The sequence below is a fragment of the Magallana gigas genome, chromosome 7 (assembly GCF_963853765.1).
Source record: "Magallana gigas chromosome 7, xbMagGiga1.1, whole genome shotgun sequence".
NCBI classification, from domain to species: Eukaryota; Metazoa; Mollusca; class Bivalvia; order Ostreida; family Ostreidae; genus Magallana; species Magallana gigas.
In genome coordinates this window covers 20,638,135-20,657,265 of record NC_088859.1, presented here as the reverse complement: position 1 = coordinate 20,657,265, position 19,131 = coordinate 20,638,135, and the positions used below count along the sequence as shown (strand labels likewise).

The 19,131-nt window shown below is 31.9% G+C and overlaps 1 protein-coding gene and 1 long non-coding RNA gene across 9 annotated transcripts in view; one reads left to right on the top strand and one right to left on the bottom strand.

The window, feature by feature from the left end:
* LOC117684544 (uncharacterized) overlaps nt 1-16,156 on the top strand; it is a 31,189-nt gene extending 15,033 nt beyond the window's left edge. Inside the window, exons 2-3 of the long non-coding RNA XR_010708087.1 lie at nt 15,498-15,688; nt 15,827-16,156. This is a non-coding gene — a long non-coding RNA (uncharacterized lncRNA). The remainder of the gene's footprint in view (nt 1-15,497; nt 15,689-15,826) is intronic.
* On the bottom strand, nt 1,472-15,117 carry LOC117680765 (uncharacterized). Of its 8 annotated transcripts, XM_066066124.1 has the most exons (12): nt 14,546-15,113; nt 13,212-13,333; nt 12,235-12,381; nt 11,764-11,973; nt 10,183-10,272; nt 9,728-9,820; nt 8,059-8,151; nt 7,732-7,824; nt 6,959-7,016; nt 6,294-6,428; nt 5,951-6,034; nt 1,472-4,200 (listed from the first exon to the last, which is right to left on the bottom strand). In XM_066066124.1, the coding sequence occupies exons 6-10, from the start codon at nt 9,780-9,782 to the stop codon at nt 6,395-6,397; spliced, it is 333 nt and encodes a 110-aa protein (XP_065922196.1). In that variant the 5' UTR covers nt 9,783-9,820; nt 10,183-10,272; nt 11,764-11,973; nt 12,235-12,381; nt 13,212-13,333; nt 14,546-15,113; the 3' UTR covers nt 1,472-4,200; nt 5,951-6,034; nt 6,294-6,394. The 8 variants fall into 8 exon arrangements, with proteins under 8 accessions (XP_065922196.1, XP_065922199.1, XP_065922197.1 ...); XM_066066127.1 differs by lacking the exon at nt 12,235-12,381 and having other exon boundaries at nt 14,546-15,117; XM_066066125.1 differs by lacking the exon at nt 13,212-13,333 and having other exon boundaries at nt 14,546-15,117.
* Nucleotides 16,157-19,131: the final 2,975 nt, after the last annotated feature.

Genomic DNA, 19,131 nt, shown 5'->3' with positions numbered 1-19,131 from the left:
CAAAGTAAGGTTAAAGCAAACCTAAAAATAAGGCGGAGGGTGTTTTAAATAGCTAATTGTACATATAAATGGTTCACATAAACCATAAATCACATAAAGAAAAAATTGTTTCAATATCTCTAGAAACAAAAAAAGCTGTCCCTGGAAAAAAAGAAGAAAAAAATAATAATAATAAAAACATAAGAAATACAAAAGGTCTTTCACCTGAAAGGTGAAAAGACATTAGGTCTTTCCACTCTTGATTCAAGCTGAATATGCACCAATTGCATAGTCTAATTTAAAAACCAAACAAATCGTGTTGATTTCAAAGAGCCATGGCTGAGTGACCAAGAATGAAATAGGCATGATATCTTCACATTGCTGTTTAATATAACTTCCCAAAGTCCAAGCTCTTGTTAAAAGTTTGGTCATCTAAGTGATTGCACGTTTTTGCGTAATTTTTTTTTAAGATTTCGAAACCATTCCGTCATTCATTTCGTAATTTTTAATAATTATAAAACAAATGATTAACAAAACATTTCTAACCACAGAGATTCAATTCTTATTGTTCATTTTCGCAATATATATTTAAACATTAAAACAATAATATTATCATGACTTGGTAAAATGTAATATATATATATATATATATATAAATCTGATTTAGGCATTGAGGAGACCATACCCTAAAATGTAGTTTAGGGAGACAATATACAAAATTTTTATATGTGCATATTTTTTATTGCAAATAGTCATTTAGAGGTCTTCAAGATTCAAATAACTTTACATGTGTTTTAATTTTTCAATATATCTTGTCCTTAAAAAAATACAGCAAAAATGGTCTCCTTAATATTTTGTTACTCTCTCATAAGGCTTAAGGAGACCGTGCATATATTTTCATATATATTTTTTATGGCTTAAGTAGACCATTCTTTTTTCCCATAATTTTCATGATTTGCAAGTGCTCTATCATTTTTTATCGCCACGCAACATAGAATTAAGATATAATGCAAGGTCACTGTGTACATGTGCATGTATATGTAAGCTTTGATAATATCTCACATAGTTGATGGTGTGGACTTTTAATATTCATAGATGGTCATTTAGAGGTCTGTGGAATGGTAATAATCTCACATCTGTTTTAATTTTTCATTACTATTAGCCCTTAAAAATATACTATATTGTCCCTCTAATATTTTGCTACTGTCTTATGCGGCTATGGGATACCGATAACACATTTTTATTAATATTACTTAATTAGGGTTTAGGTAGACCATTCTTTTTTTTAACCATAACATTCTTGATTTGCAAGCCCTTTAATTTTCACTGTCCAGTTTTTTTTCGCATGTCACGAAATTTGCGAAAATGGGGGAAATATGTAGCATTTTAAATTTGCGTCCCTACTGAAGATTATCTTCTCAATTCAATCCATTCTACATGTATCCTAATGTGTTTTAGAATTTCACATTAATAAATGAAAAAAAAAAAAACATTTCAAGTTCATGAACAAACTTTACTAATCATCAAAACTAATTTCAAATAGATTTCATTTATAATTTATGGACCAGGGTGTAAACATTAGTTCAATTTTGAAAGTTTAAACAATTAATCATTTCAAATTTATTAATAGAGCAATCATTTCCATTCAAAATTCAGTGTACATAACATGTCCATTATTGTGGTGAACTTGCAGTTCAATTACAACAGTTTCATTTTTTTCTGTGCAACAAAATCATGTATGTAAGGATCTGTAAATTTATGAAATCAAAATATTCATAATCTATTTTCAACCTTCATATTTCAAATTTCATACATTTCAAGAAAATAAAGCTTTTAAAATTGATTTACTTAATATTCTTCATAATTCATATATAACAATAAAAAAAGGTGATCAAAGATCACGTATTGAATGAACCATTCATTAATAAATGTTAATGAATAACATTGATAATAAGTACACATGTAAGAAATTGACAAAGTTTAAAAGTTACTCTGGGAGCAAAAATGACTGATCAAATGCATGGCATAAAAAATATTAAAGGACGAACAGGATTATGCAGCTAAAAAATATTCAAAATTTTCAAACATAAAGACATTAGGATGTCGTCTGCAATACATATCACGTTTAAGGGCCACTTTCTTGCCTTATAAGACACAAAGGTAATCACAGATTACAAAGCACCGAGACGAGGCATCACATTTATAAAGCATCACCTTTACGAGACCACCTTTATCATATTACCTGAAAATCATAGTTAATGATCTTGGATATCTATGGATACTGTTTCGAAACAATATCATATTACTATATCATATGTTAAAAAATTGGATAACAATCATATGTTCATTTCATATATTAATATAAGATACACACATATAATAATAAAAATAAAATACTGTAATAAATAATGATGCAATATGATATTGTAACATATGATATGACATAGTGTCATGTTAAATACATTATTGCATTTGATCACATAATACAATATAATAATATATGATACAATGTCATATCACATAATACATCACAATTTTGTAACACATTATATTATATTGTATACTTAAGTATGATATTGTATGACATTATATCATATTTAATACATAATATGATATTGTATCATAAGATACAATATAACTTGATTCAACATTGTATCAAATCATATGATACAATATCATGTGATACAGTAATATATTATATAATACAATATCACTTTATACAATATCGTATCATATGTTACAATATTATATATTCCAATATCAAATAATACTATTTCATGTGATAAAATAATATATTATATAAACCAATATCATTTTATACAATATCATATCATGTGATAAGATATTATATATTACAATACAATATTGTATCATATTATACCATATTAAATATGGCAATATAATATGAAACAATAGCATGTGATAAAAAAGTATATAATACATTATCATTTTATACAACATTGCATCATTATAAAAAATACTTTACATTACAATTTAATGATACAATATCATATCATAATGCACAAAAATATTGATACAATATCCTACTAACTTTTTATAATATAATATATGATATAACATTGTATCATATAAAACAATAGTGTATCAAATCTGACAATACTATATCATATGAATCATGTTATATCATTTAACAACAAACACATCTATCAATCAGGTTAGAGTGAGGTAGGATATTCTTTTTAAACATCCTTGATAATAGAGATCAGGATCTGAAACTGAAGCAACCTCTATGATTCATTTATATTATAGTTAAATTAACTATGCAAGCTATTGTCTATAAATCATGTGACCTGTTCCAAAATAACCAAACCTCATCCAGCATCCAAAACCTATGACTCAGATTCGGCATTCAAGCCTGCCAGATGCATCAGTATCATAAGACGCATCATCAATTTAAGTTTGGTTAAGTTAGGACCAGTCATTACTAAGATATATTTTTAGCATCCTTGATTATGAAGATCAGGCTCTGCATCTGAAGCTACCTTTGCAATTCATTTATATTATAGTTAAATCAACTATGCAAGTTTGAAATAGTACTAAATAAATTTAATATATGACCTGTTCCAAAAAACATAACCTCATCCAGCATCCGAAACCTATGGCTAAGATTCAGCATACAAGCCTTTCAGGTGCATCAGTATCTTAAGATGCATCATCCATGCAAGTTTGGATCAGTAGTAATTTAGAAATTGCTATCAAAGGCAACCTGCACCAAAAACTTTAACCTGTTCCAAAAACCTTAACCTCCAGCATCTAAAATTCATTGCCCAGATTCAGCATCCAAGTTTTTCAAGTTCATAAAAAGGTCCAGATGCATCATCCATGCAAGTTTGGTGAAGATAGGACAAGAAATAACTAAGATAAAGGACCTGCAACAAAAACTTTTACCAGGTCCAGACGCCAACGCCAGCAGTATAGCATAAGTTCCCCCGAACTTCGTCTCGGTGAGCTAAAAATAAATTATCATACATGCCCTACGTCTTGTTGTTACATTACAGTTACATTATATGTAAAATGATGAGATTCATGTTTGCTTTTTCATTGATTTCATTTCATTTAATTTTTTAAATGTCTTAAGTCTTGTTATTTTTCTCTCGTTGAAGATTTTAGATCTAATCTTCAAAAATTTGGTCCTCTCATCAAGCCGTTCCAATGAATACATTTCATGTTTTTCCAAAAACTCCTGGATTTCTCTTTTACCTTGAAAAGATTTTAAAAATAATATGAACAATCAGAATTATTATATTGTTACATATTCATGTAAAAAGGATAATACCTATGTATAGATTCAAGGCATACCATACTCTGTATGGTTTTTGCTTCCACTACTTCTTGCTGAATATTTTGATTTTCATAAATACATTCATGCTCGAACTACATTCATCCACTTATATGTCAAGATTATCTGTTTTAAAATGCCCCCTCTACCGCTTTAGGCTTCAATACACAACCCAAAATAGAAAGCCTATAGGGATTTTGCATTGCATCGGCCATGAAATAGCCTGGATGACATAATTGAAAAATTGTATGAGGTATTTCAAGTGGGTTCCGAATGGTGAAAAGATGTAAACATTTCACATTATAAATCTCCATGAGAAATTTGTTTCTATTCCTGTAACGGTCACCTGAGTAGCATATAACCCATACACAAACTTGTCGAGGAGTCTCATATATGCATTTAATTAATTAGGTTTTATTCTGGAGTAGAAAAATTATAAATTAGTAATGACGGCCACATCCCTGCCTGAAATCTTTCAAAAAGAACTGTGAAACCTACAATTTTGGCAAAAAACTTAAAAGATCGGGTCTACAAAATCATGAATTCAGTTTCCTTTCAGGTGTGTGGGAGTAAAAAGGATAATTTTTTAACATTATATGCAATAACACCTATACATCCATTTTGGCCCTGCCCTAGAGTTAAAACCCATACTCCAGGGGACATGAAAATTAAAATTTCAGTAGAGGACTTCCTGGTAAACATAATTATAGGTCAGTTTTTTATACAGATGTGTGAGAATAGAGAAGAAAATGTTATAACATTATATGCATTAACACTATATTGCCTCCCCCCTCATGTCCTGAACCCCTGACCCAGGGGCCATGAATTTTACAATTTAGGTAGAGGAGTTAGTGGACATCGTAGCCATGTATTCAGTTTTTTGCCCACATGTGTGGGAGTAGAGAAGAAGATTTTTTAAGATTTAAAACATTTTACTATATGACCATATTGGCCCCACCCTAGAGACTGAACCCCTGACCCGGGGGTCATAAATTTCACAATTTTGGTAGAGGGCTTCATGGACTTTATAACCAGATATATTTATATGGGAGTAGAAAAGAAGATTTTCTAAGATTTAATACATTTTTACTATATGGCCATATTGGCCCCACCCTAGAGCCTGAACCACTGACCCAGGGGTCATGAATTTCACAATATGGACATCATAATCATGCATTTAGTTTTAACAAATATATATGGGGTAGAGAAGAAGATTTTCTAAGATTAAATACATATATACTATATGGCCATACTGGCCCCATTCTAGAGCCTGAACCCCTGACCCAGGGGCCATGAATTTCACAATTTATGTAGAGGGCTTCATGGACATTATAACTATGCAACCAGTTTTTTCCTAACATGTGTGGGAATAGAGAAGAATATTTTTTAAAATTTGGCTCTTTTTTTTGCAAATTTGGCCCCACATGTGGCGCCCCGGGGGTAGTAGAGCCATGAATTTTACAATTTAGATTCCTCTCACCATAGAGATGCCTCACATCAAAAATGGTAATAATCAGCCCTGTAGTTTTTAAGAAGAAGTTAAAAATGTAAAATTGTTAAGGCACGATGCACGATAACGGACGAAAACGGATTGCAATAAACTCAGGTGACCTAAAAATTGCTAATTCATCAAATTGTGGATAGATAGACCAAGCAACAAAGATATATCACCTGAGCTGCTTTTAGTCTTCTTGGCTGCAACTGGGCTTGCAAGAACTTTAGTTCCATTATCATCTTCGATCTCAAAGAAGCTCTCTGTAATAACAATATCATGAATATCTTACTTTGCAAATACTAAGGACAGGCATGCATAAAACGTAATGAAAAGAGAAAACATTATGGATGGGTTTTAATTATTAAACGATGCAAATCAATGTACCATTGTCATCTTAAATAAAGAAAGAAAATTATTGAGAAAAGTTTTTATCATTTCAATAATATGACTTCTATTACCCCCCCCCCCCCCACCACTACCACACACAGATTCAAACAAATAAAAAAAAAGACTGATCACCTTGTGGTGTAACATCCGATACATTTGCATTTCCACTCTCGCAGGGTTTGGACATCAAATCTTCTTCAGTCACATGTGATTCAGGTGCTGTACTTGGACCTTTAGGATTGTGCACATGTAACTCCGACACTCACCCTTTTAGATAAAATTTCAAAAATGTATACAAATACAAAAATTATTTAATAAAGAAAAAAAAAAGAAATACATACACAGTGATTTACCACACAAAAGCACTGCCCATATGCAAATGTGGGGGTATTTTACCCAGTTTTAAGCTTAAGTGTAAATTTTCCCTTACATGTAAATAATCCCTTTTACAGTATTGAAAGTGGTACTCAGCAAATGTTATTAAACACTTTACATTTTCATTACTATCTGAACATTTCTTGGAAGTCAAATGGAATTGTGCACTACAGCCTCTGTCACAAGTCACAAGGAAATATTAATCCATCTATACATTGTCATTCAAAAGCCAGAAGCCTAACACCTAGCTGCAATAATGTAGCCCTCTCCTGTTTTTTTTTTTGTTTTTTTTGGGGGGGAGGGGGGGGGGAGTAAACATCAGTTATAAAAAAATCGGAGAGGGCTACATTGTTGCAGCTACATATGTATGACTATCCTATTATCAAACAAGAAAAACATTCACAAAATAGATTGAAACAAACCTATCAAGTTGACTTCTTTCATCACAGGAACTGAGAGAGGGAAAACAATGGTATGGAACTGCAAGAGATCAAAGAATCGTTATTGCATAAATAAAGTTTAAAACAAGAAATCTTTTAAAGAAACAGTTGCCCCTTTTGTGGCTTTATCAATCTTAAAATGATTACTTTCTTTCACAAGTCAAAATTAATTATTCTTACTAGACTTTGACCCGTGCGTGCACGGGTTGACATTGCATATGATATCGGACATTCACTACATCGACGCACCGTATTGTTTACAATTACATAACCAAGCTTTAAGCCTACAATAATGCTATTAATTTCACTACACTCTGCTTAGTTATAAAAATCTGACAGGAATGCCTCCCATATACCCGTAATGTAGCAGAAAATTGCAGAATCGCTCGGAATCGATTTTTGAGAAAAATAATGAAGTTGTATTGAAAATAACAGTCAAATTATTCATAACAAACCATTCTGAGGCTGTAAATACTTTTCATCTAAATATTTAATTCATATTATTGAAGGAATCAACACTTTTTTGCTCGCTTCAAAATTACACACCATGTTGATATTCGGATCTCTTGGGATTTTACTCTAACACAGTGTATTTATATTTAGGAATATTATTACATATAGGAGAATTTATTACATCCATTACATTCCACTCATATCATGGAAATCAAATGCATTATCACAGCATTAGGGAGACCAGACAAACATGTTAATTGTTATACATAATAACGTTGCAACTTTGATTCTAATTCATTTACTTTGTTCAAAATGCTCACTGTTTTCTCTGAGGTTCAAGATGTCCTGTTTTTCCATTGCGTTGCGGCTAGCTCTCAATAAATCTGTGGTGGACTCTGTATAAAAGTACTAATATATTGTATTGTAAATACAAGCTTCAACATTTACTTTTTAAATCATTGCAAATTTTATTCCTTATGACTAATTAAAATAAATATTACAAATATATTACCGGTACATCCATTACATTCCACTCATATCATGGAAATCAAATACATTATCCCAGCATTAAGGAGACCAAGCCCCAGGATCACATAATAACATTGCAACATTTAGTTTAATTCATTTACCTTGTTCAAAATACTCAGTGTTTTCTCTGTGGGTCAAGATGTCCCGTTTTCCCATTGTGTTGCGGCTAGATCTCAATGAATTTGGGGTGGACTCTGTAAAAAGTACCAATATATTGTATTGCAATTTCAAGTCTCTAAGTTTACTTCTTTATATCATTGCTAAGTTTATTCCTAATGATTAATAAAATTAAATATAACAAATATATTACATCCATTACATTCCACTAATATCATGGAAATCTAATGCATTATCACAGCATTAGGGAGACCAGACAAACAATTTTATTATACTTTCATGTTAAATGTTAAATACTGAAATCTGATTGGTTTAGACGCAGTTGGTAATCCGTTCTATTACCCTCAGCGTTAGCAACACACTTGGCAATTGGTAACACAACGAACTGTTACATGCGCTTAAATTATGAGCGTACGTTTTGTCGTAGAATTTACTTCATTTCTAAATAAAAGCAGTAAAATTTTCTTTAGAAATAAGACATTCAGTAAAATAAAATGAATAGTGCCTGTTTGGGAGGGTATCTATTGAAATTGACACCCCTCGAAAACCATTGTCAACCTCCGCTCACTGCTTTACCTTAGGATCAAGCTGTCCTGTTTTTCCATTGTGTTGCAGCTAGATCTCAATGAAACTGGGGTGGGCTCTGTAAAAAAGTACCAATATATTGTATCATAAATACATGCTTCTAAGTTTACTTCTTTATCTCTTTGCAAAACTTATTCCTAATGACTTATACATGTACTTATAAGTATAACAAATATATTACATCCATTACATTCCACTCATATCATGGAAATCAAATGCATTATCACAGCATTAGGGAGACCAAGCCCCAAGATCACGAGCAATCTTAGACTTGAGTAGTAAATTGTACACTGCCAGTGGCGTAGCTACCATGTATGCTTATATGCCTGAGCATGCACATCATTTGGGGGAAAAATCAGTAAAAAAATAAATAAAGAAAAAAAAAATATAAAAAAAGAATTCAAGTATTAAGGTCCATACTAAGTTATTCCATCAGCCCGTTTCCGTCACTCGGTCCTACTTTATCCGAAATCAATGCTAAACAAAGACGTATTAAGCACCAAATATAGCCACACAATATGGTCTTAAAGTACCATATTAAAGAAACAGTACACAATGCATGTACCTAAAAAGGCAACTATTTATTTTGCAGTTGAACTTAGTTTTACACATTTTAAATTTCCCCGATAGAATATCACAGCTGTATTGAGATATTCATTACCATAAACTATGTGAAAATGAACTTAAGAATAAAAGCTTTGAGTGGGTCAAAGGCAAATGTCAAAAAAAAATTCTTCTTTTAACTTTTAATAAGTTTTGTGATTTTATTTTATGCCTAAACTATAGCTAAAACAATTTTAACTGCCTAAAAATAGGCTTAAATAGTAAGCATTCCTTTCAATTTCTGCTTTAATTTTTGGTGTTAAAAATCGTCAGAATCCATGAGCTTCCAGGGGCTTTCGCCCCCTGGGCTTTGTCCTGGACCCACTGGGGGCCTCATGGTGGCCCCCACACCCCTTGCCATTTTAAGCATGCACTTCGTTTCAGGTCTAGCTACCCAACTGACTGTATTAATGTTTCTTGCTTAAAAACATAATAACATTGCAACATTGAATTTAATTCATTTACCTGCTTCAAAATGCTCACTGTTTTCTCTGAGGGTCAAGATGCCCTGTTTTTCCATTGTGTTGCGGCTAGCTATCAATGAATTTGGGGTGGACTCTGTAAAAATACCAATATATTGTATTGTAAATACAAGCTTCTACGTTTACTTTTTTAAATCATTGCAAATTTTATTCCTAATGATTAAACAAAATAAATATAACTGTTACAAATATATTACATCCAGTACATTCCACTCATATCATGTAAATCTAATGCATTATCACAGCATTAGGGAGACCAGATCAACATGTAGATTGTTATACACAACTACATTTCAAAGTATATCTAGTTAATATAAATGGATTTACTTTAGTCTGAATTAAAATGACTGGGCTCTCAGCCTCTTGTTCTTTCAGGTATTTTTTGCAAAGTGAAAATGGACTGCAGATGCAAAATTATTCTTTAAATAATAACATTACCCAAAACCTTCTTATTTTCATCTGATTCAGAATCAGAACTTGGCAAGTAGTTTGATACACTAAATGGGTCAGAATCCACATCAGAGGGAACTGAAAGAAATTAAAACAATATAGAAAATTTTCTTTCATAAACATTCATCAATTATTAGTTTACCACATTTGGTAATTGATGTTTCTTTTTTATAAATCTGACAACAGACCACTGACTAAATCAAACTTTTCAGCCATGGTACAAAAACAAGACTGTACCAATATTCAGTGAAAAATGAATTCCAATTCAGATTGATGCTTAAATTAACTAACCAACCAAATCTGATAATTCTATGTAAATGTATATTTTTCAAGAAGTACATTCTGTAAACAATTTGCAAAATATACATATTTACTACAGAAACAGATTTTGTAATTTATCTAACAAAAAACAATTTTGTTCTGCAAAGGAGACTCTCCACATTAGTGACAGATTCACAATGCACACTGACTTATATTAATAGCTTTTTGTTGGCATGGATGTTAGCGCGAGTGGGTCATGATGTGGGAAGAAGTTGGGGTGACTGGAGAAAACCCACGTGTCCAAGCAGGCGACCAATGTACCCTATCATATACAACAACTGTCAATCATGGGGATTAAACTTGGGTCGCAGTGGTGATAAGCAGGTGCATTGTCCACTGCACAACTGGACACCTCTTTCAAGCTTTTAATTTAATAGTGCTTGATAATGAAAACAAAATAAATCTATTCAGGTCAGCACAAGAACCGTATATAATGTTAAAATTGAAAGAAAATCAAACAACTATAAACAAAATAAAGTGAAATAAAACCTAACAAAACCATTACCAAAATCAAAAGGATCACAGCCTTTTCTGAAATCAATCAAAACTAGTACCGGTAAAAACACGTACATGAACAGGGGCTAGTGTTGTCACGATGATTGAATTTCAATCAATGATCAGTTGAAAAGGTTGTCGATTTATCATAATCGATTTTAGATTTTATAATCAATTATACTCAGTCTGGGTTTATTACATTAATATTATACCTATCATTTTGTTTTCTAATCTGTATTGAATGAAATGAAAACTGTTGTGAGCTGGGGGTTTTCTTCAATCTCAAAAGATGTGTAACATTCTACCTAATAAAAATACAGCAAAAGTCTTATAAGCTTTTAAAAGGAAGTGAAAATAGCACTTATATATTTTAGATTATACATATAAATTTAGTGCCCCATATTATTGAATTTAATATAATTTGTTACCGATTCGATTATTGACCGATCATCAGATGGCAAGAGACAACCAATTCTGCTGATTAATTGATCACGATTTTTAACCTATTTAACAACACTAACAGAAGTTTTAGGCTTGTTTTTCAATAAAAACATATAAATTATCTATTCTGATACTTTTTAAATTCTTGAGAAAAACCTATTTTTTAGATTAGTTTAAAACAAATCAATGTACGAAAAAATGCAAAAACAAAACCAAAGCCAGATAACAAGATATCCAAAGCCTGATTGTAAATCACTAAACTCTCTCTTAATAATTATTTTTTGTGTATAATTAATCCAACCATTTTCCTACCTTGCTGCGCCACCGCAAGCTTTTCCCATCACAACCATAGTCATATACATGAAGTATCTCTTCCCCAACCACAATGTCTCTCTTAGCAAACAATCATAGGAATTCCTTCCATTAAACACTCTGAGTTTATGGTGGAGTTTGCATCGTCCTTGCCATCATTTACAAACTGGCAGATACATGTATGGTTGTTCACTCCTGACAGCATCAATACTACAGTGTACATAAAAAGAAATCAAACCTTAAATAAGAAGCACATAATTACTGGTATTTTTGCTTGACTTAATTAGAATTGTTTATAGTTATTTCTAGAAACATTACTGCCATACATAAATGTTAAAATATTACATTTAGCTGCAGGTCTGTATCTCCTGGTCTGAAAAAAAAATTTGGATAAACGTTGCTTCAATTTTTTTTTTCACATCAGGAGCTACATACCTCCAGCTTCATGTAAATATGTATAAATCGTATTACCAAAGTTCTTTTCCATTATATTTATAGATAAATATTTTGTTTTCTGTGCTTGTCTTCAATCTCTCCTCCCCATCCTGTCCTTTTAATGTTTCTCCTGCAGGAGAAAATCTCCACTGACATGACTGGTTGTGCTAATAACTCCAAAACCTACATTAAAACCACAAGCACCTGTGTGAAAGCATTGTTTATATGCAAAGAAAACTTTTGGATTCATAAACATCTACATTAAGCCCCATTCACAATTGGCGTACGAGCACTTTACAACTCTTTGCGATTGGAATGTTTTAGATTCGCACGAGCTCTCTCATATATTGCATGAGGTCTCGCATTTGTTGCATGCGTTTTAGTGCTTGCATCAAGTCTCCTTAAAAATTGTGGACATGCACACTATTCAGACGCGACTGAATGCGATCCAAATCATCGCAGTGCAATGCACGAACAATATATAGTACGAACATTTTACAACATTTTGTATACTCGCAAGAGTGCAGGTGCATGATTTTTAAAGGTCATAAGATGAATCGCTGCTGGAGAGAGAGAGAGAGAGAGAGAGAGAGAGAGAGAGAGAGAGAGTTGAATGTGATAATAGTCTACCATATATCATATGTGCATGTTCTAGTGAGAACATACATCAAATTGGTAAACAACAAAATATTTACAACCATCGACCATTTCTAATGCTATCATGTATGAAACATGTCATGTTATTCTAATAAATCAACAATTACAGGGGGAAGGGCGCCCCGGGTGCGCATAAACATTAAAATTAATACAAGTATCAAAAAGTTGTTTTAAAAGTGTTGCTACATTGGTCATGCTTCTGGATTGAATGTTCTTGAGAGCACATTGTGCACAACGCTGTGTAATCAAGACATACATGTTTTGCCTGGTCAACAGATCACACTCAGCCCAACGGGAATCTGCAGACACATTGTTTACATTATTATTAATCATCAAAAGCCAAAAATTTTACAAACCTGATAATATCCGAAAAGCCAAACGAGAGTGATACTATGATGTCACATTTGTAAATGTGGGTCACAATTGTAAATGTGGGGTGAGCATCCCGGTTGTAAACATGGAGGCCTGACTATCTTACCTATAATAAGTCAATTCGTACATAGAATAGTCGGCTATCTTTCCACTATACAAGTGAAAAAGAGCAACTGATCTTAATTTGCTTTTAATTCATTTAGGTAACAAGGGGTACATGTACATATATCTACATTACGTACATAATTAATTTAAAACAATATTACTGGTACATATACCTGAAATATAGAACATTCTTCATGTCGATCTATTTACATAAAGCAACATTCTTCGGTTAACTTTTCTGTCCATTTTCAATAAACTAGCTATATAATTACAGGGATTTTTCAGCCTTTTTTTATTTTGAAAATGCCAATTTTTTTGGAATTGGGAAAATTGTATCGACAATTTCATGCAGTTGGGAGAAATCATATGTTGCATACATCATGATTTCTGAATTTATTATCATAATGGAAAATCAAAGAGCTAGACTTTAATTGAATAGAATCTAATTAACTTCACAATATAGATATATGTATAATATTCCTATATTTAGTTATTAGAACAAGTCTTTTTCCCTGAAATAAACACCTTCAACACTGGTCATAAAAGTATTACATTATTAAGAATTTATCAACATCCCCTTTTAAATTGAGAATGTATTTTTCTGTTTGAAATATTTCATAACATTTACCTTTTACTTTTATATCAGTCTAGTGTGTGTAAAAAAAAAACATGTACCATTTACAGTACTGTACTGTATACCACAAAATAACGATGTTTAGAAAAACAGAGGAAAATCGGATTAAAAGTTGGCGATGTTTACAGCGTGTTTGGAAACTTTTATGACTGCAGTTTTGCTAAATGGGTTTAATCATTTGTTAATACTGAACATTTATGGACATTCTGGTTATTTTACGAAGTATTTTTTGATAAGAAATAAACATAAGTTGGGGAAAAATACTGCTATACTAATTGGGATCATAATTTGGACAGCTGCTGAAGTGAACTTATTTCCAATTGGGAATGGGGACGACTTTTGCTCTGGAGAAGGTACTGATAAATCCTTGAATTACATATTACATCAAACGTACAGTGGAAATGAAAATCATGCTTTTATTGTTAACTTCGTTTCGAATGTCCTCGAAGATTAATCAACATTTGGTGTAAAATAGTCAAGTTGCACACATTATCGCCCTATTTTATTTGAATATTTAAAAAAAAACTTCATAAAAACATTACTTTGTTCAATTGTAGTAGGATTATCAAAAGTACTTACCATAAAATGGCTTTGATTCCTAAAAGGCAACACGCTGGCGTTAAAAGGTCCATTGTTTTAACCCGAGACGTTCCGAGAGTACTCGGAACAAATGGCGGAGAGCACTTGCCAAATGTTCAAACATGGTCAAGAAATTAACGACTTTTTTTCTAGTTAGGCTTTATACATAAAAAGTGAAAAAGTATTTTGAAAACAAGTTCATTTAGAATAATTAAAGGCTAAACAAATTATATATGTTAGATTTTTTGCAATATTGCAAGTTTTCGTTGGTCTCCTAAATGCAGAAAAATAGTCATTGCTAATTATACGATGGAGGCAGATTGAATTCCTTTTTACGAAAAAATATAGACAAAAGGCAACTATTGGATGTCAAATAATAGACACATTGATGCATTTTAGGCAAACACACACCGTTCATTCATTTAAAGATAAGCCAATTACATTTTAGACAAGGTCAAAATAATACGGAGACCAAAATATGTCTCCCTAATCTACTGGTCTCCCTAATAAAGATAAAATAATACAATCGGTCTACCAAATGCATAAGTCAGGTATATATATATATATATATATATATATATATATATATATAGGCTAATTTTAAAGAAAATTAATAACGTTCCATTAAATAGCAACAAAAAATACATAAATAGTCTTGACTTAATAAAATGAAAAGGGTTGACTAGATAACGTAAACTGTAACGATCAATCAAAGTCAAATACATTTAGCAAGTGTTTATTAAAAATATCACATTTCACATTCTCTCTAACAACGTCCCCTGTTGTAGAAAATATCCTTTTACCCGCTTGTTACTTATAATTTTATTAGGATGGACAACAATAAATATTTTACCTTCACACCAGTTCTACGTGTACAACTTCTATGGAATAAAACTTATGGGAGACAGATACATATAATCTTTTGATGACAATGATCGGGTTTTTTTTCCAGGAAATGTTCATTCATGGTGGGAGTTAGTTTTCAAAGTTGTGACCGGTGGACCATTTGGGGTCTTTGATTTATTCGTAAATAATGGCACTCATAATACAAACAACTTGGCAGCCCAGCAACTGACGAACCAAGTAAAGGAGCATTATAAATCTGATGTCCTGGACGATATACATTCAAATGGTGTCACTAAGGTAATTCAGTTTTTTTCTTTTTTATCAAAGCTTATACATTATTATAAAAGCGTTTTCAAATCTTGAAGAATATATATTTTCAAATATTTATATGGTAACAACATCTGTTATATCATTATTCCTTTAAATATATTTCAGGTAAGAGTATCCTACTACTCTGGGGGTGCTGAAGCTCAATACTTTGTTTTCGACGCAGAAGGGGCCACCAAAACTAACTGGTTCAGTCGAAATCGATTGTTAGAGACGAGTTATGACATCGCAGCACTTACTACTGCAGTAGGAAAATTTGGGGAATTTTTCAGCATCGAGGGGTAATATTCCTTTAGGAATGATTCAGAAAAGAAAATTGTTGACGTTTATATACATACACTTTATGTGGGTCTACTTTATTTTAAAACTGGATGGTTCAGCCGAGTGATTAATAGAGACAAGTTATGATATGACGGCGTTGGCTGATGTAAAAAATAAAATGGGAGAATTTTTCAGCATCAGAGGGTTTTATCTTCATTTTCAATTTCCATGCATCTTGAAATTAAAACTTTTTATATGAACAGTAGGACTTGAATTAAAAAAAAAATTGCAAAGTTTACAAACATACATTTTAAGAGCATTGCATAAGCAATACCTGTTCTCTCCCGGGACTCATATATTCTGAAGGAATGCCGTTTTATTTCAAACATATCTGAATATTCTTTTTTACCTATCAAGATATATTTATCAGATTTCTTTAATATAACGTTTATGTTTTCCGGCAATGTAGAAATGGTTTGGTGTTTAAAAACATATATAAAGCACTTAACTCCAATAATATACTATTAGGTGTAATATATAGTACGTTTACATTGTGAAATAGTCATGTACTTCTCTTGGTTGTGCGATATTTATGAACGTATAAATATCAACTTTTATCGAAAAGGGGTAAACTTAATCGCTTTGTAGTTATCAAAGTAAACATCCGTTCCTATGGGTTTTTTTTTCAAATTATAAAAATAATTGAATCAAGTAAATCATTTTCTGATGGAAGAACCCGACAAAAAAACCCACGAACAGTTTTAATTAAGGCATGATATTCACTGGAAAAAATGCAATTGCCAATCGATTAATCGCAATTTGATCCGATATAAGGCATAGCAGTCATTGTAAAATTGCAAGTCTAACTTGATTATCGTATTACAATACACAAATAGACAAGGTGTTGAAGTTATATATTTAAAGAGCAGGATAAGGTCAAAGGGAGAGGAAGTATGAACCAAAACTGGATTTCAAAGAAAACTGGTCTAAACAACCACTGAATGAAAACTTTGTTCAAGTTAACTGTACACTCATTACCCATGTGAAGTATAAGCTAGATAGGACCCAAGATTAAAAAAAAGTGTCCAAACCAGGGTCTTTTCAATACATGTAATTCTGGCATGACCTGCTTGAAGCTCGATCTTTCATCTTGGGAGTGCCGAGTATCAAATGCATCAAACATAATAGGTAACATATGTACATGTAATCTACCCGAAAAAGTCAATCTGTCATGACAACAAAGAGTTGCTTTAAAAAAATTACTAAATTATCTATTGTTCCTCTACCACCACACAGATCAATAGCACAGTCGAGAAAATGATGTCGATCGCTTGAGACTGCTTGCATTCAGACTAGGGAATTCGAAGTTCATGAACCTAATTCTGTAGTAAAAGTATTAAATAGAGAATAATACATACCCTTTTCCATATTACAGCACGTATCAGCCCGAGACTCCAATATCACCCGAGGGCCAAAGGCCCGAGGAATGATAATGGTCGATGGCTGATGCAGGCTTTGATTTGGAAAATGGGTACCTATTGATATATTTATTACAAACTTAGTAATAACATTTTTTAAAAACATCAACTTTAACAAATTGATTTTAATTTAATTTAAAGTAGTCTACCCATGTATTACATAAAAATATGAGATCTGATTGTTTTAACCAACATGTAGCTACAGAACCGGAATTTCCACAGGTTTGAGAAGTTCACTGCTCCAAAACATTTACTAGCATTTGAAGTTTTCAACTGGACTTAAAAATGTCGACCATAATAAATGTTTTATTTTTCGTCTGTAAGCATGCACAAATGCTGAAACGAAAAAAAGGCAGAGGAGTTTTGCAGGGGATGTGATACGGATCCGTATCATGCAACCCTAGAGGGCTGATAACCTAGTTTTGTGATGTCATCTGTATCACAATGTCATAACTATGCAAAAACACTGTATATGTGTTTATTACAAAGCATATAATAAAAAGAAATAATGAAACCTTAATCAATAACGATATTATATTTTTTACAAAAATTGTCACAACATGTGGTTTATTTTGTTCAGAAACGGTACGTTGTCTCATTTCACGATCACATCAAACACGTATGCAGTCTACATAAATAAATGATTTTAATGCATGTATTATGTTGAACCGTTCTCTCTTTCTAAAAGAGTACCCCTATGTAGTAATCCTGCGATAATAAATTAAAAAAAAAAATTCGGTTTCTCTATACAAACCCCTAGTCTCTGTAAGATCATGATCAACTTTAGTCTATATTTTGTGCATTATATTTCTACCATTTAACTTTAAAAAGTATATAACTTTAGTTTTCATTATATAAAGTTACTATGAAATTCGTAATTAAATTGCGATAAAATATAAATAACTTTTTATTTTATAGGACTTATCGATTACCTTTTTTGTAATAGTGCTTGTAAGTATGTTCTGACCGAGTAACGTGTTAACGATTTTTTTTTTTCATTATAAAGCTACACAGTAAGTTTCAAATCCTTTCTGCAAACTATTTTGAAAAAGTTGTGACAACCAAGATGAGACAGAATAAATGACACACGGACGAAAAACTTAAATATAATTATATTTTTGCGAAATTGGAAACCCTTTTTTAGGAAACTGCGACTGTCGGATCTATTTCAATATTAGAATGAAACTCCTACAAAGAAAAGGTGACACTGACATATTATATAAATAGTGCCTGTTTGGGAGGGTAACAGTTGAAATTGACACCCCGAGAAAACCATTGTCAACCGACGCGAAGCGGAGGTTGACAATGGTTTTCGAGGGGTGTCAATTTCAACTGTTATCCTCCCAAACAGGCACTATTTATTTTGTTATACTGAATGTCTTTTTTAAAAATTTTAAGAAAATTTTACTGCTTTTATATAGGAATAACGTGAATTCTACAGCGAACCGTACGCGCATAATTTTCGCGCATGTAACATTTTTTAATGTTACCCGTTGCCAAGTGCGTTGCTAACGCTGAGGGTAATAGTAAATATTATTAACTGCGTCTTAACCAATCAGATTTCAGTATTTAACATGAAAGTATAACAAAAATAAATAGCATATTTTTCTCCGTTATCTCTAATTGAACTCTTTTTATACAGCGATTTCTCAAGAGGTTTAATTCAACGACATT

What these genes read in the sequence shown, in the direction of transcription:
- LOC117680765 (XM_066066127.1), bottom strand. Translation starts at nt 9,782, where the DNA reads ATGGAAAAACAGGGCATCTTGACCCTCAGAGAAAACAGTGAGCATTTT. An exon ending in CAGTGAGCATTTTGAAGCAG is followed by an intron (nt 8,152 to 9,727) that starts GTAAATGAATTA and finishes TACTTTTTACAG; the next exon opens with AGTCCACCCCAAATTCATTG. An exon ending in CAGTGAGCATTTTGAACAAA is followed by an intron (nt 7,017 to 7,731) that starts GTAAATGAATTA and finishes GATCTCTTGCAG; the next exon opens with TTCCATACCATTGTTTTCCC.